Source organism: Nannobrachium achirus (genome assembly GCF_963921795.1).
Source record: "Nannobrachium achirus genome assembly, chromosome: 21".
NCBI classification, from domain to species: domain Eukaryota; kingdom Metazoa; phylum Chordata; class Actinopteri; order Myctophiformes; family Myctophidae; genus Nannobrachium; species Nannobrachium achirus.
Genome location: NC_137828.1, coordinates 21,859,706 through 21,887,292, shown reverse-complemented (window position 1 = coordinate 21,887,292; position 27,587 = coordinate 21,859,706). Strand labels below are relative to the sequence as shown.

At 43.9% G+C, this 27,587-nt stretch overlaps 1 protein-coding gene across 1 annotated transcript in view; it reads left to right on the top strand.

The window, feature by feature from the left end:
- LOC308307102 (double-stranded RNA-specific editase B2-like) overlaps positions 1-27,587 on the top strand; it is a gene marked incomplete at both ends in the record, with an annotated part of 332,552 nt that overhangs the window by 181,013 nt on the left and 123,952 nt on the right. Inside the window, 2 exons of the mRNA XM_080752237.1 lie at positions 21,684-21,770; positions 25,459-26,411. Coding sequence (XP_080608363.1) covers positions 21,684-21,770; positions 25,459-26,411 — 1,040 coding nt within the window. The remainder of the gene's footprint in view (positions 1-21,683; positions 21,771-25,458; positions 26,412-27,587) is intronic.

The window sequence follows — 27,587 nt, the reverse complement described above, 5'->3', positions numbered from 1 at the left end:
ATCATCAGCTGTGGACTCTGTGATGTCATCGTATCTCCATATATGGCCATCTCCGTATATGGAGATATAAGTCGTCCATGCCCAAGTATGGGCTGGTGAGGTCAGACTTTGTGTGATGCGTAGGTTATCTCCATATATGGAGATTCAACATTCCAGGCAATGCTCTCTTCCCTGGTGAGAATTGCCCCTTTATATAGGGCTTGTTTGTGTATTGTATGACATCACGCCACATCATCAGCTGTGGACTCTGTGATGTCATCGTATCTCCATATATGGCCATCTCCGTATATGGAGATATAAGTCGTCCATGCCCAAGTATGGGCTGGTGAGGTCAGACTTTGTGTGATGCGTAGATTATCTCCATATATGGAGATTCAACATTCCAGGTGTAACTATGGCTACCCGTATGACGTGAGAGGTGGAGGTTGTGATATTTGTGGAGATAAGCGACCAACGGTCGCTTATCTCCCGATTAGGGAGTCTTACTGGTTGCGACCGTCAGGGAGCAGTTTACTATGAAAACCTCCACCGGCCGTCCGTCGGTCGGTCGGTCGGTCGGTCGGTCGGTCGGTCGGTCGGTCGGTCGGTCACACGTCACACGTCACACCTTTGCCCTGCTCATATCTCCGCATCAGTATATAGGGCTTGTTTGTTTATTGTATGACATCACGCCACATCATCAGCTGTGGACTCTGTGATGTCATCGTATCGCATCAGTATATAGGGCTTGTTTGTTTATTGTATGACATCACGCCACATCATCAGCTGTGGACTCTGTGATGTCATCGTATCTCCATATATGGCCATCTCCGTATATGGAGATATAAGTCGTCCATGCCCAAGTATGGGCTGGTGAGGTCAGACTTTGTGTGATGCGTAGGTTATCTCCATATATGGAGATTCAACATTCCAGGCAATGCTCTCTTCCCTGGTGAGAATTGCCCCTTTATATAGGGCTTGTTTGTGTATTGTATGACATCACGCCACATCATCAGCTGTGGACTCTGTGATGTCATCGTATCTCCATATATGGCCATCTCCGTATATGGAGATATAAGTCGTCCATGCCCAAGTATGGGCTGGTGAGGTCAGACTTTGTGTGATGCGTAGGTTATCTCCATATATGGAGATTCAACATTCCAGGTGTAACTATGGCTACCCGTATGACGTGAGAGGTGGAGGTTGTGATATTTGTGGAGATAAGCGACCAACGGTCGCTTATCTCCCGATTAGGGAGTCTTACTGGTTGCGACCGTCAGGGAGCAGTTTACTATGAAAACCTCCACCGGCCGTCCGTCGGTCGGTCGGTCGGTCACACGTCACACGTCACACCTTTGCCCTGCTCATATCTCCGCATCAGTATATAGGGCTTGTTTGTTTATTGTATGACATCACGCCACATCATCAGCTGTGGACTCTGTGATGTCATCGTATCGCATCAGTATATAGGGCTTGTTTGTTTATTGTATGACATCACGCCACATCATCAGCTGTGGACTCTGTGATGTCATCGTATCTCCATATATGGCCATCTCCGTATATGGAGATATAAGTCGTCCATGCCCAAGTATGGGCTGGTGAGGTCAGACTTTGTGTGATGCGTAGGTTATCTCCATATATGGAGATTCAACATTCCAGGCAATGCTCTCTTCCCTGGTGAGAATTGCCCCTTTATTGCGACCGTAAGGTCGCAGTTTAGTTGCGACCGTAAGGTCGCAGTTTAGTATGAAAACCTCCACCGGCCGTCCGTCGGTCACACGTGCGGTCGACCGCACGTCACACGTGCGGTCGACGTGTGATGAGGTCACGATGAGTCATCTATGCCCAAATATAGATTTCTAGGTCAGATGGCCCATAGAGTTTGTGATGTCAAACCTAGCAACCCAATATAAACAAACCTGATGTCAGACCTGAAGTATCCTTTTATACCCATATATGGAGATACAGAGATCTCCATATACGTCGCACGTCACACCTTTGCCCTGCTCATTGCGACCGTCAGGGAGCAGTTTACTATGAAAACCTCCACCGGCCGTCGGTCGGTCGGTCGGTCGGTCGGTCGGTCGGTCGGTCGGTCGGTCGGTCACACGTCACACGTCACACCTTTGCCCTGCTCATATCTCCGCATCAGTATATAGGGCTTGTTTGTTTATTGTATGACATCACGCCACATCATCAGCTGTGGACTCTGTGATGTCATCGTATCGCATCAGTATATAGGGCTTGTTTGTTTATTGTATGACATCACGCCACATCATCAGCTGTGGACTCTGTGATGTCATCGTATCTCCATATATGGCCATCTCCGTATATGGAGATATAAGTCGTCCATGCCCAAGTATGGGCTGGTGAGGTCAGACTTTGTGTGATGCGTAGGTTATCTCCATATATGGAGATTCAACATTCCAGGCAATGCTCTCTTCCCTGGTGAGAATTGCCCCTTTATATAGGGCTTGTTTGTGTATTGTATGACATCACGCCACATCATCAGCTGTGGACTCTGTGATGTCATCGTATCTCCATATATGGCCATCTCCGTATATGGAGATATAAGTCGTCCATGCCCAAGTATGGGCTGGTGAGGTCAGACTTTGTGTGATGCGTAGGTTATCTCCATATATGGAGATTCAACATTCCAGGTGTAACTATGGCTGCCCGTATGACGTGAGAGGTGGAGGTTGTGATATTTGTGGAGATAAGCGACCAACGGTCGCTTATCTCCCGATTAGGGAGTCTTACTGGTAGTAAACTGCTCCCTGACGGTCGCAATGAAAACCTCCACCGGCCGTCCGTCGGTCGGTCGGTCGGTCGGTCGGTCACACGTCACACGTCACACCTTTGCCCTGCTCATATCTCCGCATCAGTATGACATCACACCACATGTGTACACAAACCTTTGTGTACGTTGCTGTGGCAACAGTCTGTTGTTGCTGGTTTGTTAGTGTACGTTAGCAACCACCTTAGCAACCATGGTTTTACCCTAGCAACCAACTGTTTACCCTAGCAACCAACTGTTTACCATAGCAACCATGTTTTTTTACCCTAGCAACCAACTGTTTACCATAGCAACCAGATACGCAGAGCAGGGATCTCCATATATGGGCATAAACAGGTGACATCACACTGATGTCAGATACTCAGAGCAGGGATTTCTCCATAATATATGGGCATAAAAGGGATTCTGTTAGGGATCTCCATATATGGGCATACAAGGGATTCTGTTAGGGATCTCCATATATGGGCATAAAAGGGATTCTGTTAGGGATCTCCATATATGGGCATAAAAGGGATTCTGTTAGGGATCTCCATATATGGGCATAAAAGGGATTCTGTTAGGGATCTCCTAGATAATGCCGGTCTTATATAAGGGTCATTTGTGTACGGTGTGATGTCATACTGCCAGCATGACTCACACCATCCTTCCTAGACGATTTTGACATATTGTTTGTGGAGATAAGCGACCAACGGTCGCTTATCTCCCGATTAGGGAGTCTTACTGGTAGTAAACTGCTCCCTGACGGTCGCAATGAAAACCTCCACCGGCCGTCCGTCGGTCGGTCGGTCGGTCACACGTCACACGTCACACCTTTGCCCTGCTCATATCTCCGCATCAGTATGACATCACACCACATGTGTACACAAACCTTTGTGTACGTTGCTGTGGCAACAGTCTGTTGTTGCTGGTTTGTTAGTGTACGTTAGCAACCACCTTAGCAACCATGGTTTTACCCTAGCAACCAACTGTTTACCCTAGCAACCAACTGTTTACCATAGCAACCATGTTTTTTTACCCTAGCAACCAACTGTTTACCATAGCAACCAGATACGCAGAGCAGGGATCTCCATATATGGGCATAAACAGGTGACATCACACTGATGTCAGATACTCAGAGCAGGGATTTCTCCATAATATATGGGCATAAAAGGGATTCTGTTAGGGATCTCCATATATGGGCATAAAAGGGATTCTGTTAGGGATCTCCATATATGGGCATAAAAGGGATTCTGTTAGGGATCTCCATATATGGGCATAAAAGGGATTCTGTTAGGGATCTCCATATATGGGCATAAAAGGGATTCTGTTAGGGATCTCCATATATGGGCATAAAAGGGATTCTGTTAGCTGTTAGTGATCTCCATATATGGGCATAAAAGGGATGCTGTTAGGGATCTCCATATATGGGCATAAAAGGGATTCTGTTAGGGATCTCCATATATGGGCATGAAAGGGATTCTGTTAGGGATCTCCATATATGGGCATAAAAGGGATTGTATCCCAGATGATGCCCTGTTAGGAGATCCACACTAACAGAATCCATATATGGTCCTACCGACAGCTGCTATAAGCCAACCCTGGCGATAAGGTCTGAGTCGAAGAAATGCTTCTTTCCTGGCAAGAATTGCCCCTTTATACTGTAGGGCTCGTTTGTGTATTGTATGACATCACGCCACATCATCTGCTGAGGACTGTGTGATGTCATCATATCTCCATATATGGAGACATAAGTTGCTCATGCCCAAATATGGGCTGGTGAGGTCAGACTTAGTGTGATGCGTAGGTTATCTCCATATATGGAGATTCAACTTCAATGAGTAACCATGGCAAACTGTCAACTGCCCGTATGTCTTGATAATTGGTAAAACAAATTTTTTGGCCTATTTGTGGAGATAAGCGACCAACGGTCGCTTATCTCCCGATTAGGGAGTCTTACTGGTAGATTCCATATAGTTTCATTGTTTGACAGCACAATCATCAGTGTATTTTGGATTCATGTCAATTTGTGTTTTCAGATACGTATTTAACCACTTTAACTGTCACTTAACTTGACATTTCACTCAGTACTCTTTTCCCCTCTACACCAAACGTCTTTGCCAAAAACAGCCGATCTACAAGCTCACAACGCCTTGCGCTGCGGGGCGTTGTGAGCTATTCTCAGAATATGGACGCTATAGGATTCAAGTGGTATAACAAAGGAGAAAAAGGTTTCTATCACACAAAGATTTGGAGGACCCCCTGTAGTAACTCTGAGGACGCCCTAGGGGTCCCGGACCCCCTGTTGAAGACCCTTGCCATAAAGTATTGGACATTAAATCGCTGTGTCATCCAGCACATAGACTTCCAGGACAATCAACTGGCAAAATCATCCCCCATTTTCCCACCACCATAGAGTCAAATGTGATTAGGCCTATAATGCTGGTTAGATTAGCATAATTCAATCATGCATTATGCCATACAGTTGGATGGTCCAAACGCTAAGCTGAGTTGGACCACAGACAGACCGGCTGGCTGGGTTGTGGGGCTGGATCATGTGCAGTTGTGGAAGAAGTACTCTGATTTTTTTTTACTTAAAGGAGTAGTTCACCACTTTTCAACCTGTCTTCATATAATAGGTCCTCACTAATGTTTATAATAAAATAGCAAACTTTTTTTCTATTCAGTCTGGGTCTCATAGGAGAGCTGTCAAATCCTTCTACCGGTGACATCATCGTTTGACAAAAAAAGGTTAAATAATATTTTTGAAAAAAAATATTTCGATTTTTATTATCACGAGAACAATGGCTTCCACTTTAACATAGGCCTGTCCTCTAAAAATCGACGAATCGACGCGCCGTTTTAAGCCCCCAGAATCGACGCCAATTGTTTGAGTCGAGCCGTCAAAAATATATTATTTTTTATCACACCGGTGCGGTATGAGAGCGCTGGACTGTCATGTTCTTCCTATTTAGTCCATACTTCCTACTAAATAAAACCAGTTCACGTGACTTGAAAGTTGCCTTGATCATATAACAAGCGGCTCTTATTTTGAAGTTAACCGCTTTGAGAGGAAATGCGTCGACGTGTTGTTATTCTAGTTGTTGCTAGTTGTTGCTGCAGCGCAAATCGATGCGCTTTCACTTTCACTCACTGCCACTGAGTGTGGCTCTGTGGTGGAGGTAGCTCTGGTCCATCGCGTCTCCTCCCGGAGACGTTCTGACAGACCCGTCGGGAAATGGCTAGACTCGAGATTGTCGGCCCCTCCGAGCGCTCAACATCAGTCAAAATAAACAAAACTGTTTCACTACTCACCAAACCAAAGGTAGTTTTGCGTTGTTGAAAGTCTATTCTCCGCGGTGGTGAACCCCTCAGCACCCCACCTACTCTGTAAAATACATTACATTACATACATTTTGTCATGAAATAAAGTGCATCCAACTCGACCGCCGCTTATTTCCGGGTTGTGAACCATTGTATCTGCGGTGGCCGCTAGGTGGCCTGAGGTGTGTGCGTTTTATTTCATGACAAAAATAATGTATTTTACAGAGTAGGTGGGGTGCTGAGAGGTTTACCACCGCGGAGAATAGACTTTCAACAACGCAAAACTACCTTTGGTTTGGTGAGTAGTGAAGTAGTTTAGTTTATTTTGACTGATGTTGAGCGCTCGGAGGGGCCGACAATCTCGTTAGCCTAATCGTTAGCATGCTAGCGCTTTAGCCCTGTTCCTTTAGCCTTAGAGAGGCATAAAATCATTACAACTAGGCAGTTTTCAAAGCAGAGAATCCACAAATCATATGTGGTTTACAACAGCTGTTGTACCGGTACTCTATCAATGCGTCGCGGTCGCGCCTCCTCTCCAGTCATTAAAGCACAACTTTAAAAAAAAAAAAAAAAAAAAAAAAAGGGGAAAAAAAATAAAAGCACAACTTTTCTTTTTTCTTTTTTTTTTTTTTTTTACACATAAACGATTTGTCGACGCGTCGGATTAACCCCCGCGACTCGAGCCGACTTGATAAATCCTGCGTCGAGGACAGCCCTACTTTAACATTGCAACTTTTTCAGGAATAGAAAGCCTGCAGTTTCTATTAGCTTGCATTTCCCATTGATTATGTCACCGGTAGAAGGATTTGACCCACCCACAGCTCTCCTATGAGACCCAAACTGAGTAGAAAAAAATTGTGATATTTTATCATGAACATTAGTGAGGACCTATTATATGAAGATAGGTTGAAAAGTGGTGGAGTGCCCCTTTAAGTAAAAGTAGCAATACTCTGAGTAAAAGTATGAAAGTATGATAGCATATCCACCCGTTTCCGCGAGAATTTACTGTAGCATTATTTGTGGGACACTTCCGGTTAACAGCAGACATACAAGCTCACGTCGCGTCGCAGATGCAACCATTGTGAGCTTGTAGATCACTCTCGGCTGCGGCGCCGGAAGCTGCCTGCACATTCTGCGCAATGCACGATGGGATGTTGGAAAGTTGTGGATAGCGTTGTCTCTGTTTTTTAATGTTATTTATAAAGTTTTTACTGAATAGGTGCGCTACGTCTACCTACCTAATAGGTCTACCTACGTTTTTCTTTTTCTTAGATTACTATTTCTATGCATTTGATGTATTGATGTTGATGTATTGTTTTGATGTATTACTTTGCTTATTGTAGGTCACTCTGGATTAAGAGCATTTGCTAAATTGTGCATTTTAAAGATGCAGTGCCATGATTATTTCTCCCCTAAAACATGATGATCAGGTATTATGATTATACTTTTTTCAAAAAAAAGTGTGTACAGAAAGAGTTAAAGTGTGTTAAAGAGTGTTTTTATGTGGCCACATTAGGTATGCCTGGTTGTCAGGTGGGTGGTGACCCAGTTGAAATGGTAAAAGGGGAGGGGATGATTATATGATGTCATTTAATCTGTGTTTTTTGACTGGGCCTTTTGAGGCCCAGACTTTCAGCTTTCAGGAAGTAAACACAAATACACAGGGAAGACAAATCTGCACATTATAACCCCACCCGGTGGCCTATTAGAATAATGTTAACTTCATAGACACATACAAAACAGAAAAAGTACAAAACTATGGCACCACCTCTTTAAGTTGTACGCTGAGTTTGAAGGTCGAAACGCATCCGTTGCTCTTTCTGTGGAGAGGACATCGCATTTATTGTGTGCTGGTTGTTTTCTCAGTATCATGATATTGTTGAGCCGTGCACCTTGAGACTTGTGTTTAATCAGGAGTGTTGCAGGCATTCTGCTTCGCAGTGCTTTCACTTGAGTAAAAGCACAAAAGTATTGCCATCGAAATATACTTAAAATACCAAATCTAAAGTACAAAAAATGTTAAAACATTAAAAGAAAATTAATATGTAGATACCAGGTACCAGCTCACAAGCTCTATGTATAGTACACATGTCGTTTAGCTTATTGTTTGCTGAGTATTGTGTGATTTCATCTAATGTCTTAATGTTCTGCAGTGTGCTGGTGTGTCTATAGTGTAGGCTTGCTGTCCTTGGCATTGGCCACGGGAACACATGTAAAGCAGATGGCCTGGCTACACTGTCCTCTCCACTACTAATCAGGTGTTAAATATCCATCAGCACTGCTACACTGCTCTGCCTCTCCGTCCGTCCGTCCGTCCGTCCGTCCGTCAGTCCGTCCGTCCGTCCAGCACACGCTTGCCCACTGCCATATCCCACTTATACTGTCTCGTTCTTTCATTAAGGCTAAAAGGTTTGCGAAACAGCCTTGCCTGCATTTACAAACTGAAGTTGGTTATTTGCTTTATTAGTGGTATATTTTCGAACAAAAATTAGGCTATGTTCACTTCCACCATGGATGGCTGCAGACAGAAGACAGCTTAAACTGGAAAAGTGTGCTCCTAAGAGCACAGGTCTCCGTCAGGACGGGTTGCCTACCCAGGGCCCGCAAACTTTGACAAGACAAAAATACATCTTGATCACATGACCCCAGAGATACTGTAGGCCTATACCGGTTTGTGTGAGTTTTTAACAAAATCTGTAGGAGTGGTAGCGAAAAGTACGTTTTGAAGAAAATGCTAAATGTTATCTGGCACAATTGTGGCTGGGGCTTAAATGGAGATAGAGAGAATCCAAGGAAGCCAGGCAAAAAATGTTTTTATTGTACAAGCTACGGTTCAAGAGTTATTGGCCAAACGTTAAGTCAGCGCCACCACAAGGCTTACACTTGTAGCAACTCATAATGTACTAACGGCTCATTTTGAAATTTTTGGGGTGATGGTCCTTGGCCTACTGTGAGTGTGTGTGTGTGTGTGTGTGTGTGTGCGTAAAGTTTCACAGCAATCGGGAGTTTCGTTCATGTGGCATTTTTGTGCAAAACGAGGTTCTCCTGAAAAGTTTGGAAATTTTTACCTTTCGTTCATCATTGAGTCGAACTCGGCTCTGCCAGACTAAGGAAATTTATAGGGTGGAATTTTGGCCACAGAAAGTAAGGTTTCAGTGTACAAGATTACAAACTACTGCATTTTCTTTGAAGCGTGGTGTTATCAATGCGTTCTTACACATGTTTCCAGCTTGTGCCAGGCATGGTGGCTGAAGTGCACATTTGAGTCCAGTCTGTCTTTCTACGAGCCATTTCCTTTAAAAAGAAATATCTGACTCATGTAAATTTGCCGTTGCCCCTTACTGAAAAATCAGACTTAACACCTTGTTAACACAGACGTTCTGAAACAAATGCTTTCAAGATTTTAAAGTTGGCCCTGGTCCAGAAAAGGTTGAGAACCACCTGAATTATGGCATTCTGTTTGTTATTATTTTCTTTGAAGACAGACTGTTGTTCAGCCTCTTTTTATGTTGCTATGGATGTTTTTTTTTTTTCGTCATCCCTGAATGTATGTGTTCACAAACACACATACATGGGAGGAGGGGCTAGACACTTAGCTTGATTCCTGCTGCTTTTACAGCACTCCTGTTTAAACACCGAGATGTGACAGAAGTACGATTGTAAGTGGCGTGGAAAAACAACGCAGTCTCTCTTTTAGCAGCTCGGTATAATATAACGTCGTTGTCGGGTGGAAACCTTGTATCTCCAAGTTTCAAATGTGTACGTTCTTTCGCAAAGTAAAGCCCTGCTTCATCATACAAGGCCGTCGCACAAAAGTAGTGAAAACAGCAGATCTACAAGCACACTTGTAGATCCGCTGTTTTCACTAGTTTAAATCATTTTTTAAATGATAAATGCAAAACGAACGGTTTTGGACATACAAGGTTTTCACCCGACAACGACGATAAGAGAGATACAGAGCGGGGGGAGGGTGCCTGAGAGTGACTGACTGACAGAGAATGGAGAGAAAATATGAAAATGGGTGAAAAAGAGGGAGAGATGGGTAGAGAGAGCGAGAGGACGAAAGGGAGGGAGACTCAATGATTTCCCCTAACGCCTGTTTCAATAGTGTCTCGCGTCGCTCATCTCACCCATTCGTTATGCTGAGCCACAGGGAAATCTGAATTGGGCTCATTACCCTCTCCTCTGATACAGGAAGTGGAATGAGACAGAAAGAGGAAGAGGGAGGGGAGAGAGAGACAGAGAGAGAGAGAGAGAGAGCAGGAAAGAGGAGAGGGAGAGAGGTACCTTTTATCCAGCTCCATTGTGAATGGGTACCCCCATCAGCATTGTCACTATAGCGAGAGGAAAATGGCCATCTGCCAAGACACTCTCTATCTAACCTGGCTTCTCTGCCTTTGTGCGGTGGAAACAAATGAGTGTTGTCTTCTCTCGCTATGTCAGGGGTGCAGTGGAGGATAGATTTACTGAGCGGAGACGATTGGCTCACATTGTTGGATTGTATTCAGCCCACCTAGTGAATGGCGAGGCTTTGAAGGGACAGGAGGTATAGCATGAAGGGCACGAGGCCACACGTAGTCCAAACTGTGTCTTTTTTGAGCGTTGGTCACACCGTCTCCTATATGTGGCTGTGTGTGTATGCGTGTCTGTATGTAGCCTGAGCATCAACTGCAATACCTGTGGTGGCCTGGGTGAGCAAGTATGGCTATCTCTCTCTCTCTCACACACACACACACACACACACACACACACACACACACACACACACACACACGTACACGCACGCACGCACGCACGCACGCAGCAGATATACAAGCTCACAGCGTGGCACCGAGTGCCGCGCTGCGAGCTTGTATATCTGCTATTTTTGAAAAATCTTGAAAATGTGTGCAAGAAACCTATGTCAAGGACCCCCAAGATGATATGTATTTGGCCACGGACCCCGATCTCAAAATATTTAGTTCCAGGGACCCCCAGAAGCTAAATTTGAGTCAGACATGTTCGCTTAAAAATACATATATTCAAAGATTTTCACACATTTTCACAACTTTTCAAAAATAGCAGATATACAAGCTCGCGCCGCGGCACCGATAGATAAAGTTATTAGGGCCCCTCCACCTTGGGCCCCAGTAACTCAGTCCCACTTTCCTACCCCTTGTGACGCCCCTGGGTGTGCTTACAGAGGCTTCAGAATCCACACAATCAACAATCAGAGATGGCGTTTGAGAGATAACCTCCAGCGGCACTCTACCACTCCACTATGGTGATTCTGAACTATCCAAAAGATCATTACTTTTTTCTGTGCTCAAAAGCCAGTCCTTGAAAAGCTTTGAAATGAACTGTGGTGCCTTGAAATGGATGCAGGCCTGAAGTGCACTACACACAATAAAGGCCTAATAATCCAACAAATAAAGAATAAAAGGACACTTTGTCCCCCCACCCCCTCTGCCCTCAGGAGCAGGCATTGTGGATAATACCAGACATTATGGTACTGTGCCTGGTAGCATTTTGTGAGAGGCACAGTACCTAGTGCTATGGATGGTACCTAGCACAATGGATGGTAATAATACCTGGCATTATTGTGAATGGTACTCTACTTCGTAGCCTATTGTGAATGGTATAGTACCTTGTATTATGGATGATACCTACGTAACGTTATGGATGGTACAGTACCTTGCAATATGTCCTGGCCATGTCCAGTCACTATCGTGGTAGTCTCGCTTGGCCAGACTGACTCCCACAATTTGCAAATGCTCCTGTCATACAGGGAGACAGAAGTTCTAATCATGAGAATATGATAACACGGATGTCCTTGTCTTCTTTCAATATTTTTTGGGGATGTTGTTTTGTCTTTCTCTGGTGTTGTTGGGTGTTACTTCCATGATGTTTTCTTAAACTATACACACATAACAAGAATATGCCGCTCGAATGACTCTGTCTGTGCAAGTGTGCTGCTGTTGTGTTTCCAATGGAACTACAGTTCCGTGCAGCAGTGACTACTTCCGTTACTCGGGTTATTGTGAGCTTGTAGATTGTCTATTTTCAATGGCCAAAATGTATTTAGAGCTGAAATGGTTAATGTATGTTTTGCAATGATAATCAAAATCTACAAAGTAACTAGTAACTAAAGTTGTCAAATAATTGTAGTGGAGTAAAAGTAAAAAAATATATATTTTGATCCGAGATGTACAGTAGTGGAGTAGAAGTAAAATTATTGGAAATTGGAAGTACCCGTAATTGCCGGACTATTAAGCCGCAGCTTTTTTCCCATGTTTTGAACCCTGCGGCTTATACAACGGTGCGGCTTATACATAGATTTTTACAGCTAACGGCCAGTTAGTTCGTTTTACAATGGTCTTTAACAAGGATTTATATATAGATGTTTACAGCCAACGGCCACCAGGGGGCGCTCTAGCGGGAAGCAGGAAGGACACCTGCGGCTTGTAGTCAGGTGCGACTTATATTATGTAAACATTTGTTTTTTGTTTTTAAAATTTCTAAATTTAGCTGGTGCGGTTTATATTCAGGTGCGGCTTATAGTCCAGCAATTACGGTACTCAAGTAAAGTACAAATACCTCAAAACTTTACAGTACAGTACTTGTAAGTAAACGTACTTAGTTACTTTACACCACTGATGGCTTGTCTTGGTTAAGTTCTCTCATAACCCTGTGTGAAACACTGATTTCCCTGTTTGGATCGACTGAAGCGTGTGAAACTTTTACTCTGTGCATATTTCAGCGTATATTACATCACCATCTTCTCTAAGGACACCAAAGTTGCCTCTGGTTCTCGAAGCAGATGACCCACATTACATGCCGTGAGCACAGGGGTGTCACACCAAATTCTGGGCCCTGGGTACAAGGATTCACTCACATTTTGTACTTGAACTATTGAAAAATAGCAGATATACAAGCTCTGCTATTTTTGAAAAATTGTGAAAACTTGTCTTTGAATATTTAAAATCCTAAGTTAAAAAAAATATATATATATATATGTTTCTATGTCAGTGGTGCTCAAACCTTTTCATGTGAAGGACCCCCAAAATTATATGTATTTAGCCACAGAAACCATCTCAAAATATTTAGTTCCAGGGGCAAAATTTGAGTTATAAATGTTCACTTAGAAAATACATATATTCAAAGATTTGCACACATTTTCACGACTTTTCAAAAATAGCAAATCTACAAGCTCACAGCGCGGCACTTGGTGCCGCACTGTGAGCTTGTATATATGCTATTTTTCAATAGTATAAAATAATTCAGGCCCCTCCACCTTGGGCCCTAGTAACTCACTCCCACTAGACCCCCCCCCCCCCCCCCCCTTGTGACGCCCCTGCATGAGTATATCAGCTGGTGTGGAGCTCAGTGCTTGTATCTCAGCCCAGTGGGCCCTTTCACTTGGCAAACGCTGCCGAGTGGGTGGTTTAGACCCAAGGCACCACAGGATGATCAAATATACATTACAGGAATCTCAGGCTCCATTATAGAAGCTCAGGCTCCCATGTGTTAATTGCCGTCTTCACGGTGCGTTGCGCTGATACCATATTTTGTGTGCGAATGTGTGTGTTACAATGCTAGAGTTGTGGTTGCTGCCAATCGATTTCTAAAGCTTACGTTCCTTTTTTTTTGAGCTGTGCAAACCGCTCGTATATTTCACTTTGTAGCGTGTTTAGCTAAAACATTTTAGCACGGAACGATTCATTCATTCATCATCGATTGGCTAGTTGATTATAGTCGGGGACCCAGTCCCCAAAATGGGAGGGGACCTGTGATTTTCTGCCGTACTTTTTTATTTCTGTTTTATCTATTAGGTTGGTCATTAAGGTCCACAGAATGAGAGGCCTGCTCTGCCGGAAACATCACGAAAAAAAGTTATGGACATTTGTATATTCACTGTCCCATTGACTCCACTAGAAATATAAAAAAAAGGAAAAACATCTGCTTTAATTAGCATGTGAGGGGTCAAATTAGGGGTTCTTCATGATTCTGAATCCATTGCAAGCATTTGTTTTGCATAAAAAACATTGCTTGGGTTACTTTTCGGCAGCCCAAAACTGTGAAAAGTGGAAAAAAAGTGATGACTCATCACTTTTGACTGTTTTGGGGGGTTGATATCTTGCCCAAGGAATGTTTTTCATGCAAAACAAATGCTTGCAATGGATTCAGAATCACGAAGAATCCCTAATTTGACCCCTCACATGCTAATTAAAGCAGACCTTTTTTCTTTTTTTTAATATTTCTAGTGGAGTCAATGGGACAGTGAATATACAAATGGCCATTACTTTTTTTCGCGATGTTTCAGGCAGAGCAGGCCTCTCATTCTGTGGACCTTAATGACCAACCTATAAAACTGAAAAAAAAGTACGGCAGAAAATCACAGGTACCCCTCTTTTCTTTGAGCTTTTTGCCATGTGGGTCCTCGACTATTAACTAAACATTAGAATTGACCAATCAGAAGCTGTTCTACCCATGATGACATGTGTTAGCCAAACAGAACAGACCAATCAAACACTGTGTTGTTCATGCCAATTTAGATCTGTCTTAGCCAATCAAAATCCCGGTGTGTCTATGACGTGTTGTGTGTAATGGCCAGGTTGTTTGTCTGACCCCCTGTCTGTTTTCAGATGGCATACATCTGTCTCCAAGAGGCAACCCAGCACTTCTTGGCGTTGGCCGTCAGTCAAAGTCAGAGGGCAAAGTCTTCCTGAACTTCAAACCGAACTTCAAGCTGGTGTTGGCTGGGTGTAGCCTGGGATCCGAGACAGCGACCACATTACATTACACTTGCAGATTATGGTCACTGTTTCAGATCCCAGGCTACACCTAGCCAACACCAGCCCAAAATTCAGGCAAAGTCAGAGGGCAAAGTCTATTCTCTTCAGTTGCACTCCCTCTACAGTATGTCCCTGTAGAGGAAGCAACCCGGCATTTCTTGGCGTTGGCCGTCAGTCAAAGTCAGAGGGCAAAGTCTAACCAACCCCATATCCTGGACTTTTCTTGAACTTCAAACCGAACTTCAAGCTGGTGTTGGCTGGGTGTAGCCTGGGATCCGAGACAGCGACCACACTACATTACACTTGCAGATTATGGTCGCTGTTTCAGATCGCAGGTTACACGCAGTGAACACCAGCCCAAAACCCAGGCAAAGTCAGAGGGCAAAGTCCATTCTCTGTCTTGTAAGTGAAATAATTTACATCTTCACACCGTATACAGTATATACTGACCAGGAGTTCTGGTCTGACGTCACCGTCGGCGTGACCGTCTGGGAAGCCAGGGAATTCCCCGGTTGGCCGTTCGGACGAGTCGCGGCGAGCGGCCGCTGCGAGGTCACTGTGGTGTATATTATTATATGCATTTTATATGCTGGTAATAATGTAGACAGCAGAAACAGCGGTTACTCTATTAAAATTGTTGTAGGGAGGTACTACCACCACACTAGCAGCCTCCCAGCCCACAATGATTATGAGTGGCTGCAGCTGCCTGCAGGCAGATTCCAATGAAGCCGAGCCGAGTTATCCATTGCTTCTAAGCCAATCACAGCGTTTGGGGGGCGGGATGTTTTACACAACTGGTTTGGGATTCTGTAGACCTCTTTCTCATCCAATCATAGTGACTGTCTAACGTCTTCTGACAAGCCCGCTGACTATGTTTTCAGCGCTGTTCAAAGAGGGTGGATTTGTTGTTGTGTGTGGCTGTGCCCCTGTGGAATATGCACCAAGCCCAGGACAGGCTGGAAATCTGGGCACCTTGATATAAAATTGGATATTTTGGCGCAAGGTAAGACTTTATTTAACTGTTCCCTGTGGAGTTAGCCAACCTTTTTTCTCCTTGTGTGAGTGTGTGTGAGTTGTGCACTCTTCTCCCCAGGCTGTTTCGTTCATCCCATGGATACATAATGTTTCATGCTATTGCCTTGCAGTCTGTGTTTTATTGTGATTTGAAGAAGAGATGACATTATTAATGTTTGTAGTGTTTTCTCACTGTAAACACAAACTATTCACATGAGCCAAGCTAAGCTAATGTTCAGGGGCGTGCACAGACATTTTGAGGAGGGGTTGCTCAAGTGAAAAAAGGGGCACCTTGTGCGGCGTTGGAACCGTTCATCCCATGGATACATAATGTTTCATGCTATTGCCTTGCAGTCTGTGTTTTATGTGCTTCGAAGAAGAAATGACATTATTAGCGTTTTTAGTGTTTTCTCACTGTAAACACAAAATATTCACATGAGCTAAGCTAATGTAATGTTGCTGTCTCTAACTTGACTGGTTACACTTGAGGGTTTGGAGGAAACATTTGGTGGATACTAGGCTAGTATGCACAACTCTAAAAGAACTGGTGCACTATTGTGATGGAGCGCCTCCGTGTGGCTGAAGAGTTGTATTTCTTCTATACGATGTATTGATGTTGATGTATTACCTTGCTTATTGTAAATCACTCTGGGTTAAGAGCGTCTGCTAAATGCCTAAATTGTACATTTTTAGTGTGTCAGGGTTGCCATGTCTGCTTGTCTGCAAAGCAACTTTGGGCTTATCTTTCTGGTGGCATTTTTATGGTCTGATATTTGTTGAAATTGTACTGTAACCGTTAGTATCATGCAAATATATGCTGCTTAGAGAGCCATAGTAAAATAAATATGTTGTGTGTGTCAGGGTTGCCATGTCTGCTTATTATAAGCAACTTTGGTCTTATTTTTCTGTAAAGTTGCTTGTAAATATTGGTAGTTGCTAGTTACGGTTATGTTCCGTTATGGGGGTGGGGGGGGGGGGGGGGGGGGGGGGGGCACTTATATTTGAGGTCGCTCTGGGGCACTACACAGGGTTAATCAGGCAAGTAGATGGGGAAAATAGGTGTTTGTTACTGTTTATATTAATAAATAATGCTAATTTCTTTTTTGCTCGCGCGCTGCGTTGGTCTGATGCAAATCCCAGGGCTGAAAATTGGTCCCACTCCGAGCCTGTCTGACGTAACACACAAACATGACCGGTTGCAATGAAGATTTGCGCAGGCTGCCTTCCCTCTCTATACAGTTCATACTACGCAACGACCATGATGCTTTACTTATAACAATAACAAAAACTAGAGAAGAGAAATAGATATGTTTTCAACAATTCATTATCAAACCAATAACGCCTAACTCCATTTCTAAATGTTTGTATTTTTTTTCCATTACATTACAGTATTAATTATCAATACAATATATGAAAATCTATATTTCTTTTTTTGAAGCGGTGAAAGCCGCTTCCAAGGAGTGGCTTTGTCTGTCCCGTATATGTTTTTTTGAGGATTCCCATAGATTCTCAAGGAGTGGCTTTGTCTGTCCCGTACATGTCCCGTGCATGCAGAATTGAGGATTGGTCAAGCTTCACATGACAATTTGGCCCTCCAGACAAAATCATTCATTCATTCAGAATTCATAAAAATATAGAACTAAAGCACATAGAAAGTATAGATCTAGAACAGAGAATGTATAGATCTAGAACACAGATTTCATAGCTCGAGAACACATAGAATAAAAATTCACCGCTTCACTTCGAACCGAGGTTTTCATTATTACACTATTAATGATCATTCATATATGAAAATTGCCTTTGCACCGCTCACTTTGCACAGGTGCGATTTTTTATGTGACATTCTTGCCAGTGCAAATGAGCACAGTCACCAACAAATCAGCCCTTAGGGAATGGGTAACAATACGGACTGATTTGAAAATCATCTGGATAATAACCCCTGTTGGTCGAGGGACCTGTTTAGGGCCAAATGGCTGCTTGTGTTGCTCTTTAGTCTGTAATTAGGTCAGAATGCAAACGCTTGTATTGCGGTGTCTGTCGGCCCATGAGTACAGCGTGCGCACACAGCTCCAACCACAGTGTGTGTAGAGTGTATCCATGTGTGTCGGAGTGATTCATCCGGCCCCTCTAGTGCTATTGAGCTGAGGAGAGGGAGAGCTGGGAGACGAGCTCATTCACAACCTCACACTCTTATCAAAACATGTTCATTAAACTGTAATGTGGTGGCCCTTTTTTATGCCGTACTCCGCTCACTGTAATTGTTAGAGCAACAGGCCCTCAAGGATGCTCTGCCACCCCCACGGGGTACAGTGGAGTAACTGGATGAGGAGGGGGATATGGGGAAATTGAAGGGGGGGGTGTGGGAGGCTGAGGTCAAACGCTCAGCCATCTCCACAGCGGTGGGTGGATGTTTAACCTCAGCTTCAACCTTCACCCTCCTCAACCTCTTACCTTGACGCACACACGCGCACACCCACACACACATTCACAGATTTGTCCCTCTACTCTCTAGGGGTGGGGCGATATGGTGATAAATACCGTTGAGACGATACAATGTCTCCACGATATGCCTTTTCAGGGATATTGTATATAACGTGATACAATCAGGGAGAGCCTTATAACAAATCCTGTTGATTTGTTAATACAGAGATTGCAGAATCCATTTAAACCAGCATTTTGGTCTAAATCTGTAGTTCTCAAACTTTAAAAAGTGAAGGTCTCCCCTTAGCTCTGACAGTATACAAATGGGTCCATTTGGTTTAATTTGTATACTGTCAGAGTTACATACTTGTAAGGGTCAATTTAGTCCCTGGACCCCACTTTGACTGGTCTAAATGGTCTGTCACTCCTTTTTCTTTAGTTTTTGTTACCTTGTAGGTGGTTGTACTGTTAAGTAACTTGAAAAATAACCATAAAAACCAACATGAAAAAGAATCGTGATAAGATCGTGTATCGTGATACAGCTTGGAGGAATATGATGATATTGTATTTTTCCATATCGCCCACCCCTGCTACTCTCCTCTCATCCTGCAGTCCTTCCATCCACCTGGCTCTGTCTCCTCACATCAGCGCCACTAGCATCCTTCTCTTCCCTCTCTTTTTATTCAGAGACAACTCCCTAACTATTGATCATTAACCAATGTTGAGAAGAGAGAGAGGTTGTAATTAGGGGGCCAGACTGGCCTGTCAATTGTGCTCAGCGCTGCGTGGAGAGCACCAGACCGAACGATGGCCCTAATAAGGCCTCCTACTGTAAACAACACGAACACCTGGACAGCCTGGGGCCCCGCAGGGGTCCACCACTTTCAGCAGCTATAAGTGAAGCGGTTCACTGTCTGTGAACAGAGGCGTAGGGTAGCCAAAAACTGTGCCCAAGTAAAAGTTACTAGAAATTATGTTAAAGCTGATACATGCAATTTTTGGCGATGCGTTTTTTATTTTATTTTTTTATATATTCAGACAGCCAACAATGGGTTGCTGTAAATGTTCCCCCCAAAGAAATCTAGTTTCTGTGGCTGAAAAATTGAGAAAAATGGAGTCAGCAAAACAGAAACAGTTGAATAATTTAGAATTTTGTTGTTTACTTGTTGTTTCTGTTTGTGTCCATACAGTACTCCACCCAAGCAAGTGTGCCCCCTCGACCCTTGTTTGTCTGCCGGCTTAGATACTTTGTGTTCTGTGACTGGCTTTATTTGATGAACTGGAGTCACGTGGCAGATATCAGTCAGCCTCTTTGGTCTCTCTGAGATAACGAAACAAACACAACATGCATTTATAATACAAATGGGTACAAATAAAGTAATTTTGCTACTTTATATGTTATATGAGTTAAAGTAACATTTTCTTCACACATATACATGAGTAGCCTGGATCCAGCCTGTTCGCTCCGTTCCACATTTTGTATTGTCTCGCGTAGAGACAATACAAAATATGGAACGGAGCGAACAGGCTGGATCCAGGCTAATACATGAGTTAAGCTCCGTACACACCGGGGGATAATTAGCGAATAGCAAATTAGTGTATAATTAGCTTTTTTTAAAACCTTATAAAGTCAATGGAAGCGTCCACACCAAACGCAAATTTCGAAAAAGTGAAAAGGCGTCTGTTTTTTATTCGCCCTTGTGTCGAATTTAGCGAACATTCGCTGGTGAACTCCTCTCTCTCTGTATCCATGCAAGCTCACTCTATCCTACTTAAAGAGAGAGAGAGAGAGAGAGCGTGGTCGAGGGACCATCCCTTTGCATTGAGGCCGAGGGGAACGGTGTTTCTTTCTCCTTTTCCCTGTCTCTCGTCTGTGTGGCTGCTTGGAAAAAGTACTCGAATGTCTACTGGTAAAAGCATGGTTTATGTATGTTTTAGGCTAATTTATATCTGCAAAAAGACTAATGTTTTAAAATAAATCGCTGGGTATTTAAATACAAGAAGACCTATAGACTTCTATTCTTTTTCTTTAATAGGCTAACAACCACGGCCAGGTCATCATCACTTGATAATGTAGTTTCTATTGTTGTATTTGTTTCCCCGTCTCCGTTCTCTTCTCTCCTCTCTCCTCTCTCCATTCTTCTCCTTTCTCCTGTGGCTACAGGCAGATATCACCCCCTCGTTTTACGCTTTTTGGTGTGTATGGAAAAAGGCGAATCGCGAATACTATGCCTTTTTGGTTCGCTTTATTCACGTCGCTTTCGCTAATTCGCCGGTGTGTATGAAGCTTAAAAGTGAAAAGTGTGTGGCATTAAAAACTACTCTTAAGTAAAATGTGTTCAAGATCTAACTTTAGAAAATGTAACTATGATCAAATGTAACTCATACTACTCACCTCTGTGAGTGCTCGATATGTGCGCGTGTGTGTGATGTGGTTTGCATAATAGTCTGTTAGTCAGGGAAAATTAGCAGAATACCTGTCAAATCTGGGAATAAATTCCTTACCAAACGATTTCTTCACCAACTTGTTCGTAAAGGTGTCTAGTAACATATCTAACAAAGATTGAAATTCAACATCCCTAGCAAAATGTTTGACAGCTAGGGTAATTCTGGGTCTCTTTCACTTACTATATACACTGTAGTACTATAAGGGAAAAAATCACTCCCAAAAATATGCTTTAAGTGGGATGTGAGGGGTCTAACTAGGTGTTTTTAATTATTCTGAATCCATTGAAAGCATTTGTTTTGCACAAAAAAACATTCCTTGGGCCAAAAATTGACCCCTTACACCTTGTGAAAAGTGATCACTCATCACTAAACCATCGTTTTTTTGCGTCTGTTTTTGGCCCAATGAATATTTTTCGTGCAAAACAAATGCTTGCAATGGATTCAGAATAATTAAAAACACCTAGTTAGACCCCTGACATGCTACTTAAAGCATATTTTTGGGAGTGATTTTTTTCCCCTTATAGTACAGTGTATAGTAAGTGAATGAGACCCAGAATTACCCTAGCTGTCAAACATTTTGCTAGGGATGTTGAATGTCAATCTTTGTTAGATATGTTACTAGACACCTTTACGAACACATTGGTGAAGAAATTGTTTGGTAAGGAATGTATTCCCAGGGTTTTATTAAAATTCCCTGACTATGTGTGTACCTTTCATATTCTCTTGGTGTATGCGCGATTGCGCGCGCGTGCCTATACACCCACCCACGTGTACATCAGCGATTCAGCGCGTGCCCACTTGTTTCCACATGCACACTGTGGAAGCATTGTGTTTCCGTAGTCATGTTAGGTCAATGCTGATACAGCGCCGTGATCAATAAACCCATCAAAACATCCCCGGCCGCTGCCCCGGTGTGTTGACTCTGTGTCTGTCTCTCGTCTCTCCTCCAGAGAAAGTCAGTATGCTGTCGGCATTGATCGCTCCCTTCAAGTACATGAGCACTGGGACCGGCAGCGCAGAGGACGAGGACTCCTTAAGTAAGCTGCCACCTCCTTTCTGTGTCTTTGTCAGCTCTCTGCACTAAAACTATTGGCTCTGTTCCCAGGGGCGTCGCACCAAATTCAGGGCCCTGGGTACAAGGATTCACTGCGGGCCCCCCATGAATGTTCTTCATATACCCAGAACATTCATACCCATTTGGACTGGGAACGCATTATTAAGCATTATTTTGTGCTTTAACTATTGAAAAATAGCAGATCTACAAGCTCGCGAGTGCCGCGCTGCGAGCTCGTAGATCTGCTATTTTTGAAAAATCTTGACATTTTAAAAGTGGTGCTAAAACTTTTTCTTATATATATGTATATATATATATATATATATATATATATATATATATATATATAATTTGGCCCACGGGCCGCCAGTTGAATATCACTGCTCTATGTTATGCCAGGGCCACAAATGAACCTGGCATCTGTCTACATAACAGGCTATCTAAATTACCTTTGCAAAAGCCTGCAAGGTCGTAGGCTAGGGCAAGAGCTATTGACATACACTGCCAGATACGTTATGACACCCTCAGCATCAACATGTTCCAATATTTATTACAGCTGACTGCAGAATTGTCATTCTGCCTAGACGCTCTGTCATGACACCAGCATAGCAATGCACCACACAGTTCTATTCAAGTAGTCATAATTTGATGTAAAACAAGACATCATCATCATCATCATCATCATCTTTATACATAATGCAGTGTCATGACACCAGCATGACAGCCCATCCGCACTGCCCGCGATGCGAGCGATGCAACGCGACCGATGCGACAAAATCTCATTAAAATGCATTTGTTTCAATGAGACCGCCCTGACCTAACGCGAGCGATGTGTTGTGCCGCAACGTCCTTTTTTCATTCACAGAGTCTCAATTTGAGCGAGGTTTCGTGGCGATGTCCATAAATGGCCATGTCCCATGCACCCCAAAACACTTTTTATTGTTATTTGATTGGTTAAGGCTATGTCGCAACGCAATGGCCGACGCTCCATATGCGGACAGTATTGCGTGGGACGTTGTTACGTGACACCACTGAGCAAGAGCATGCAGTCGCAACCGTTTCCTAATTCCAAATCAAATGGGTTCAGAATCTGATATTCTATATAAATGCAAACATTTCAGACAGGGAGCGAGTGGCGTGCCTACAGGAGTAATTCGGACAGAACAAAATGCCACAGATAAATTGTCTTGAACTTTGAACGTGCCAGTGGAGGAAGAAGTACTCAGACATTTTACTTGAAGAAAGGGTGCGGTGATTGTTTTTCCACCTAAAACATGATCATCAGGTATTGTGATTATGCTAGGAGGAAGATTTTTTTTTTCAAAATAGTGTACAGAAAGTGTTACAATAATATTTGTATTTGGCCACACCTATACCTGTACATTAAGTACAGACGTGCCATTTCAAAACTTCACACATCCTGATTGGCAAAACATTGAGCTTGTAGATCACCAAATCTATTCAATGAGTCAATCGATTTTTTTCTGAATGTTCATCTATTATGACATGGGTGGCATGAATATGGAACATGCATATGGGACAACATATGGTTAAAATACTGAAGTACTGTAATTGAATTAGCTCTCACAGATGATGGGAGTGTGAAATAAAGCAGGCAACAGTCAGGCACAGGGTGTGATTGCATGCCAGTCTCTCATGGCTCAGAGTAGAGGAGAGGTTGGCATGCAATTTAGTGAGTTGCTTTAGGAATATCTGTCATATTAAACAACCAGTCTGCCTGTGCTCACAAATACATTATGTAAGAGATCATCATAGTCACTACCAGTCAGGCTACAGGGTTCAGAACTAATGTGGCATGCAGCTCTGTAATGTATATGGCCATTCCTATATAGAATGTTACCTATGTTAGCTATGATCACTGAAGCACTCAGCAAGGCAAGTTAAAAGAGACTGTGACGTGTTTTAATAAAAAAATAAAAAAATAAAGATTAAGGTGCTTTCATGCTCTCTCTGTACAGAACAGTATGTGTAACAATTTCCAACCCGTCCTCCATGACAAAAGGGATTGATACTTTCCACAGGGGTCCCAACCGTGACACACATGGGCAGAGCCGTTTTTGGGTCCACGAGGGCCCTAGGCATGATTCTACCATGGGGCCTTCCTGCGTGCGTGAGTGTAGCGAGCGCCTGCGAAAAAAGAATATTTTTAATTGTTAATTAATCAATTTTATAATGGGTTTAATTCTGTTTTTTTTTTATATAAATAGGCCAAATTGCAGAATCGTCATGCAATGTAGCATCAAATAGATCTGAAACATATTATAGTAGGCTATATCATTTGTAAATTTACATATAGCACTAAATCCTCTGCCCCCCAAAACATAAATAGGGCTAAAGGGGTTTGTGTATGATTTATAATATCATAATGATAAAAATATCATCATAATGAATAGTAAAGTTACTAAGGTTTTCAAATGAATTTGAGGTTGAGTAAAAGTACAATATTTAGATCCGAGATGCAGTGGAGTAGAAGTAAAAGCAGCAACAAATAACTCTTGTACTTAAGTAGCCTACAGTACTTAAGTACATGTACTTAGTTACTTTATACCACTGACTGCACACACCTCACAACAAGTCAAGAACCCACAGCTGCAAGTTAGCAACAACAAACAGAACCAAAAACTAACCATGAGCACAGCAGAAACAAATCACAGACAATGGTCACAGAGAAAAAGAGTTGATATTCCCAGCGACTGTCAGCGACAGACAGCGAGTGAGAAGAGATTACAAAACAGGCAGCAGCAGACAGCAGTAGAAGAAGTGTCCAGCCGTGACACGCAAATTAGACAGCAGGCTAACACGCAACTTAAAGCCTTGCATATCTCCGCTAAAGCAGCAACGTGGCTCCATCGCACAACACAAGTTACAACTGCAAGTTGAATGTGTGTTTACCTGATCGCTGTTGCTGCAGTTCCATTTGACGCTTTTTCTTTCTCTCATATTCAGAAAGATAAACGTGCATTGTCAAAGCGAAAGTAAACAAACACTAGACTCTGAAAGGGGGGCGGGGCGGAAACTCCCAAAGATAGTTCCAGAGTCAAGAAATGTTATCTCCTTTTTCTTTTTGGCCAATGGTACAATGGCAAAGAGCCGTGAGAGCCAATCAGGGACACGAGTAAGTCTGGCTATGCGAGGTTTATCAGAGATGTCTCATTTAGGCTAAGATGGCAGTAACGCTGGTGTCAAAAGACGCACTGGTGTCAAAAGATAGTTCGGTGCGTTCTTTTCTGCAGAGGAGGGGGCGGTGGGGGGCCTTTTTGGTCGGCGGGGCCCTACGCAGAGTGCGTAGCCTGCGTATAGGGAGCAGCGGCGCTGCACATGGGACAAATCAAGTGGGTGGATTAACAGAATTTGGCACATAAAGCATCCATTATTATTAAAACAGATGAGAAAGGCAACCGTGGAACAAGCAGTGGTATTGGCTCGGCATGCTGATTGTAGATTGGTTCCTGTCGATTTCATTGTGTATGGAGTGCTTTCAACCTACCGTAGGGGGATTTTGCCAGGCTTGTTCTGTTTTGCACAGCGTGAATTTCAGCTTTTAGCTCTTGTACGAAAATGACTGATTTTGTTTGCCTCTTTTGTTCTCAGCAGAAGATTGTTATTTGTCTAAATCATGCTGTTCCTGTTTTTCCTTTTTTTCCTTCTAGGCACCAGCAGTGCAGAGGTAAAAGAAAACTGTAACGTCGGCAACTTAGAGGATCGCCCCGTTGGCTCCAGTGAGCGCCAGTCACTTTTTTGCTCTGACCCGTCAAGAGGCGGAACCTCTGGTCTAAAGAGGAAGCGTCCGCTGGAGGAAGACAACAACGGACACCTGTGCCAGCTGCGCCTAATCTACAAGAAGCTGTCGTGGTCGGACTCGCCGAAGAACGCTCTGGTGCAGCTGAACGAGCTGCGACCGGGACTCCAGTACCGTATGGTGTCCCAGACGGGCCCCGTTCACGCCCCGGTTTTCTCCATCGCCGTGGAAGTTAATGGGCTGACCTTCGAAGGCACCGGCCCCACAAAAAAAAAGGCCAAGATGCGGGCCGCCGAGCTGGCCCTCAAGTCCTTCGTCCAGTTCCCCAACGCGCCTCAGGCCCACCTGGCCATGGGGAACCTGTCCAACCCTTCTGCCGACTTCACCTCGGACCAGGCTGACTTCCCCGACACGCTGTTCAAGGAGTTCGAGTCCTCGTCGTGCGCCGACGGCTTCTCCCTCTGCGACTCGGCGGCGGAGAGCGAGCTGCTCTCCAGCGAGCTGCTGAGACACGGCCGACTGCTCCGTCACACCCTGGACCTGATGGTGCAGGCCCAGCAGAGGCTGGGCGGGATCGTTCCGGAGCCCGAGTCCCCGAAGAGCCCCGTGGCGCTGCTCAACGAGCTTCGGCCGGGCCTGCGCTACGCCTGCCTGTCTGAGCGGGCCGAGGGCCGGAGGCTGCGCCGCTTCGTGATGGCAGTGCGCGTGGACGGCAGGATATTCGAGGGCTGCGGACGCAGCAAGAAGCTGGCCAAGATCCAGGCGGCCCAGTGTGCTCTTCAGGCCCTGTTCAACATCCGGCCAGCCCCCGAGGGAAGGACAGGCCTCAAAGCCAGCAGGAAGAGTTGTCCTCATTTACCCCAGGTGAGAAATGACACGTTCCCAATGCCTTGTGTTCGGCTTACTATCTGTGGCAGGCACTCAAACTTCCTACAGGGGGCCTGTAATGACCAAAGCAGCGGGGGCCCCAGTGGAAAGCCAAACAACCTTCCAACAAGTAATTAAGGAGGAGGGGAGAAAGGGGTCTAAGCAACGCAGGGGATGAAAAGAGGAATGGTGGCCGGGCTGATACAGATATATTTAAGTAGGATTACTTTAGATCAGAAAGCGGAGGCATAGAGTGAAAATGCATATAGTAAATGTGAGCATGAGCACCGTTCGTTTGTGCGTTCGTGCACAAATTCTGTTCATTGATCTGTTCAAATAGAAGAGTATGTAAATGAAGCTAATTACTGTCCGCGTGCCTCTGACTCAAAACAAGTCGGCATTGTTCCCAACACCAGCTCTGTTTGTAGAGCTGTAATTGGGAGAAGTTTTCACATTTTTGCCCAATGTCTTGTTTCCTCATGTGTAGCATCTTGTGTCTACAAACAATAATTCAATCTGTTGCCCAAAGGAAATAGAAACACAAATATGTAAATAGTAATCAGAGCGGAGAAACTAGTTTTGGGAGAGCACTGGCGGAACAGGAGAAGCCTAAAGTCACACCGGTTAGATTTGTTGTTGCGCCGCCAATTTTCATTTCATTCATTTCATTTCAGCTCGCGGAATTTCATCTGAAACAGAACTGCCTTGAGTCGATAGTTGCGCAAATGTATGCAATTGCTTACCATTTAAAACCTGCACCTTTGTACAAAGCAGGTACATTGTACCTAGGCGATGCAGGTCACAGGCATCATTTGTTATTTGACAAAATGTGAGTGCAACTTTCTCTAAAGGGAACTCAGGCCATTGTAGGGTCTCAGCTCCATACCTGGAGCACGTTTAATCCATGTGTTACGTCAAGTGTTTGAGTATGAATGGTAAAAACGAAATAAAAGCCATGCCTCTATTCCACACGGCATCGTCTTTCCCCGGCAGGCTTATGTCACCACAATGTGATGTTTCTCCGCGTTGGCTCTGTGTCGTATTAAACATTCTTTTCCCGCCTCGTAGAATTAAACTGGCGTGAGAGTGTCCTTCCCCCCCAACGCACAACATCAAAACCAGCAAACCTGCCCATGTTTGCCTTGGGAGAAACTTTCTTTCTCTTTCTCTGGC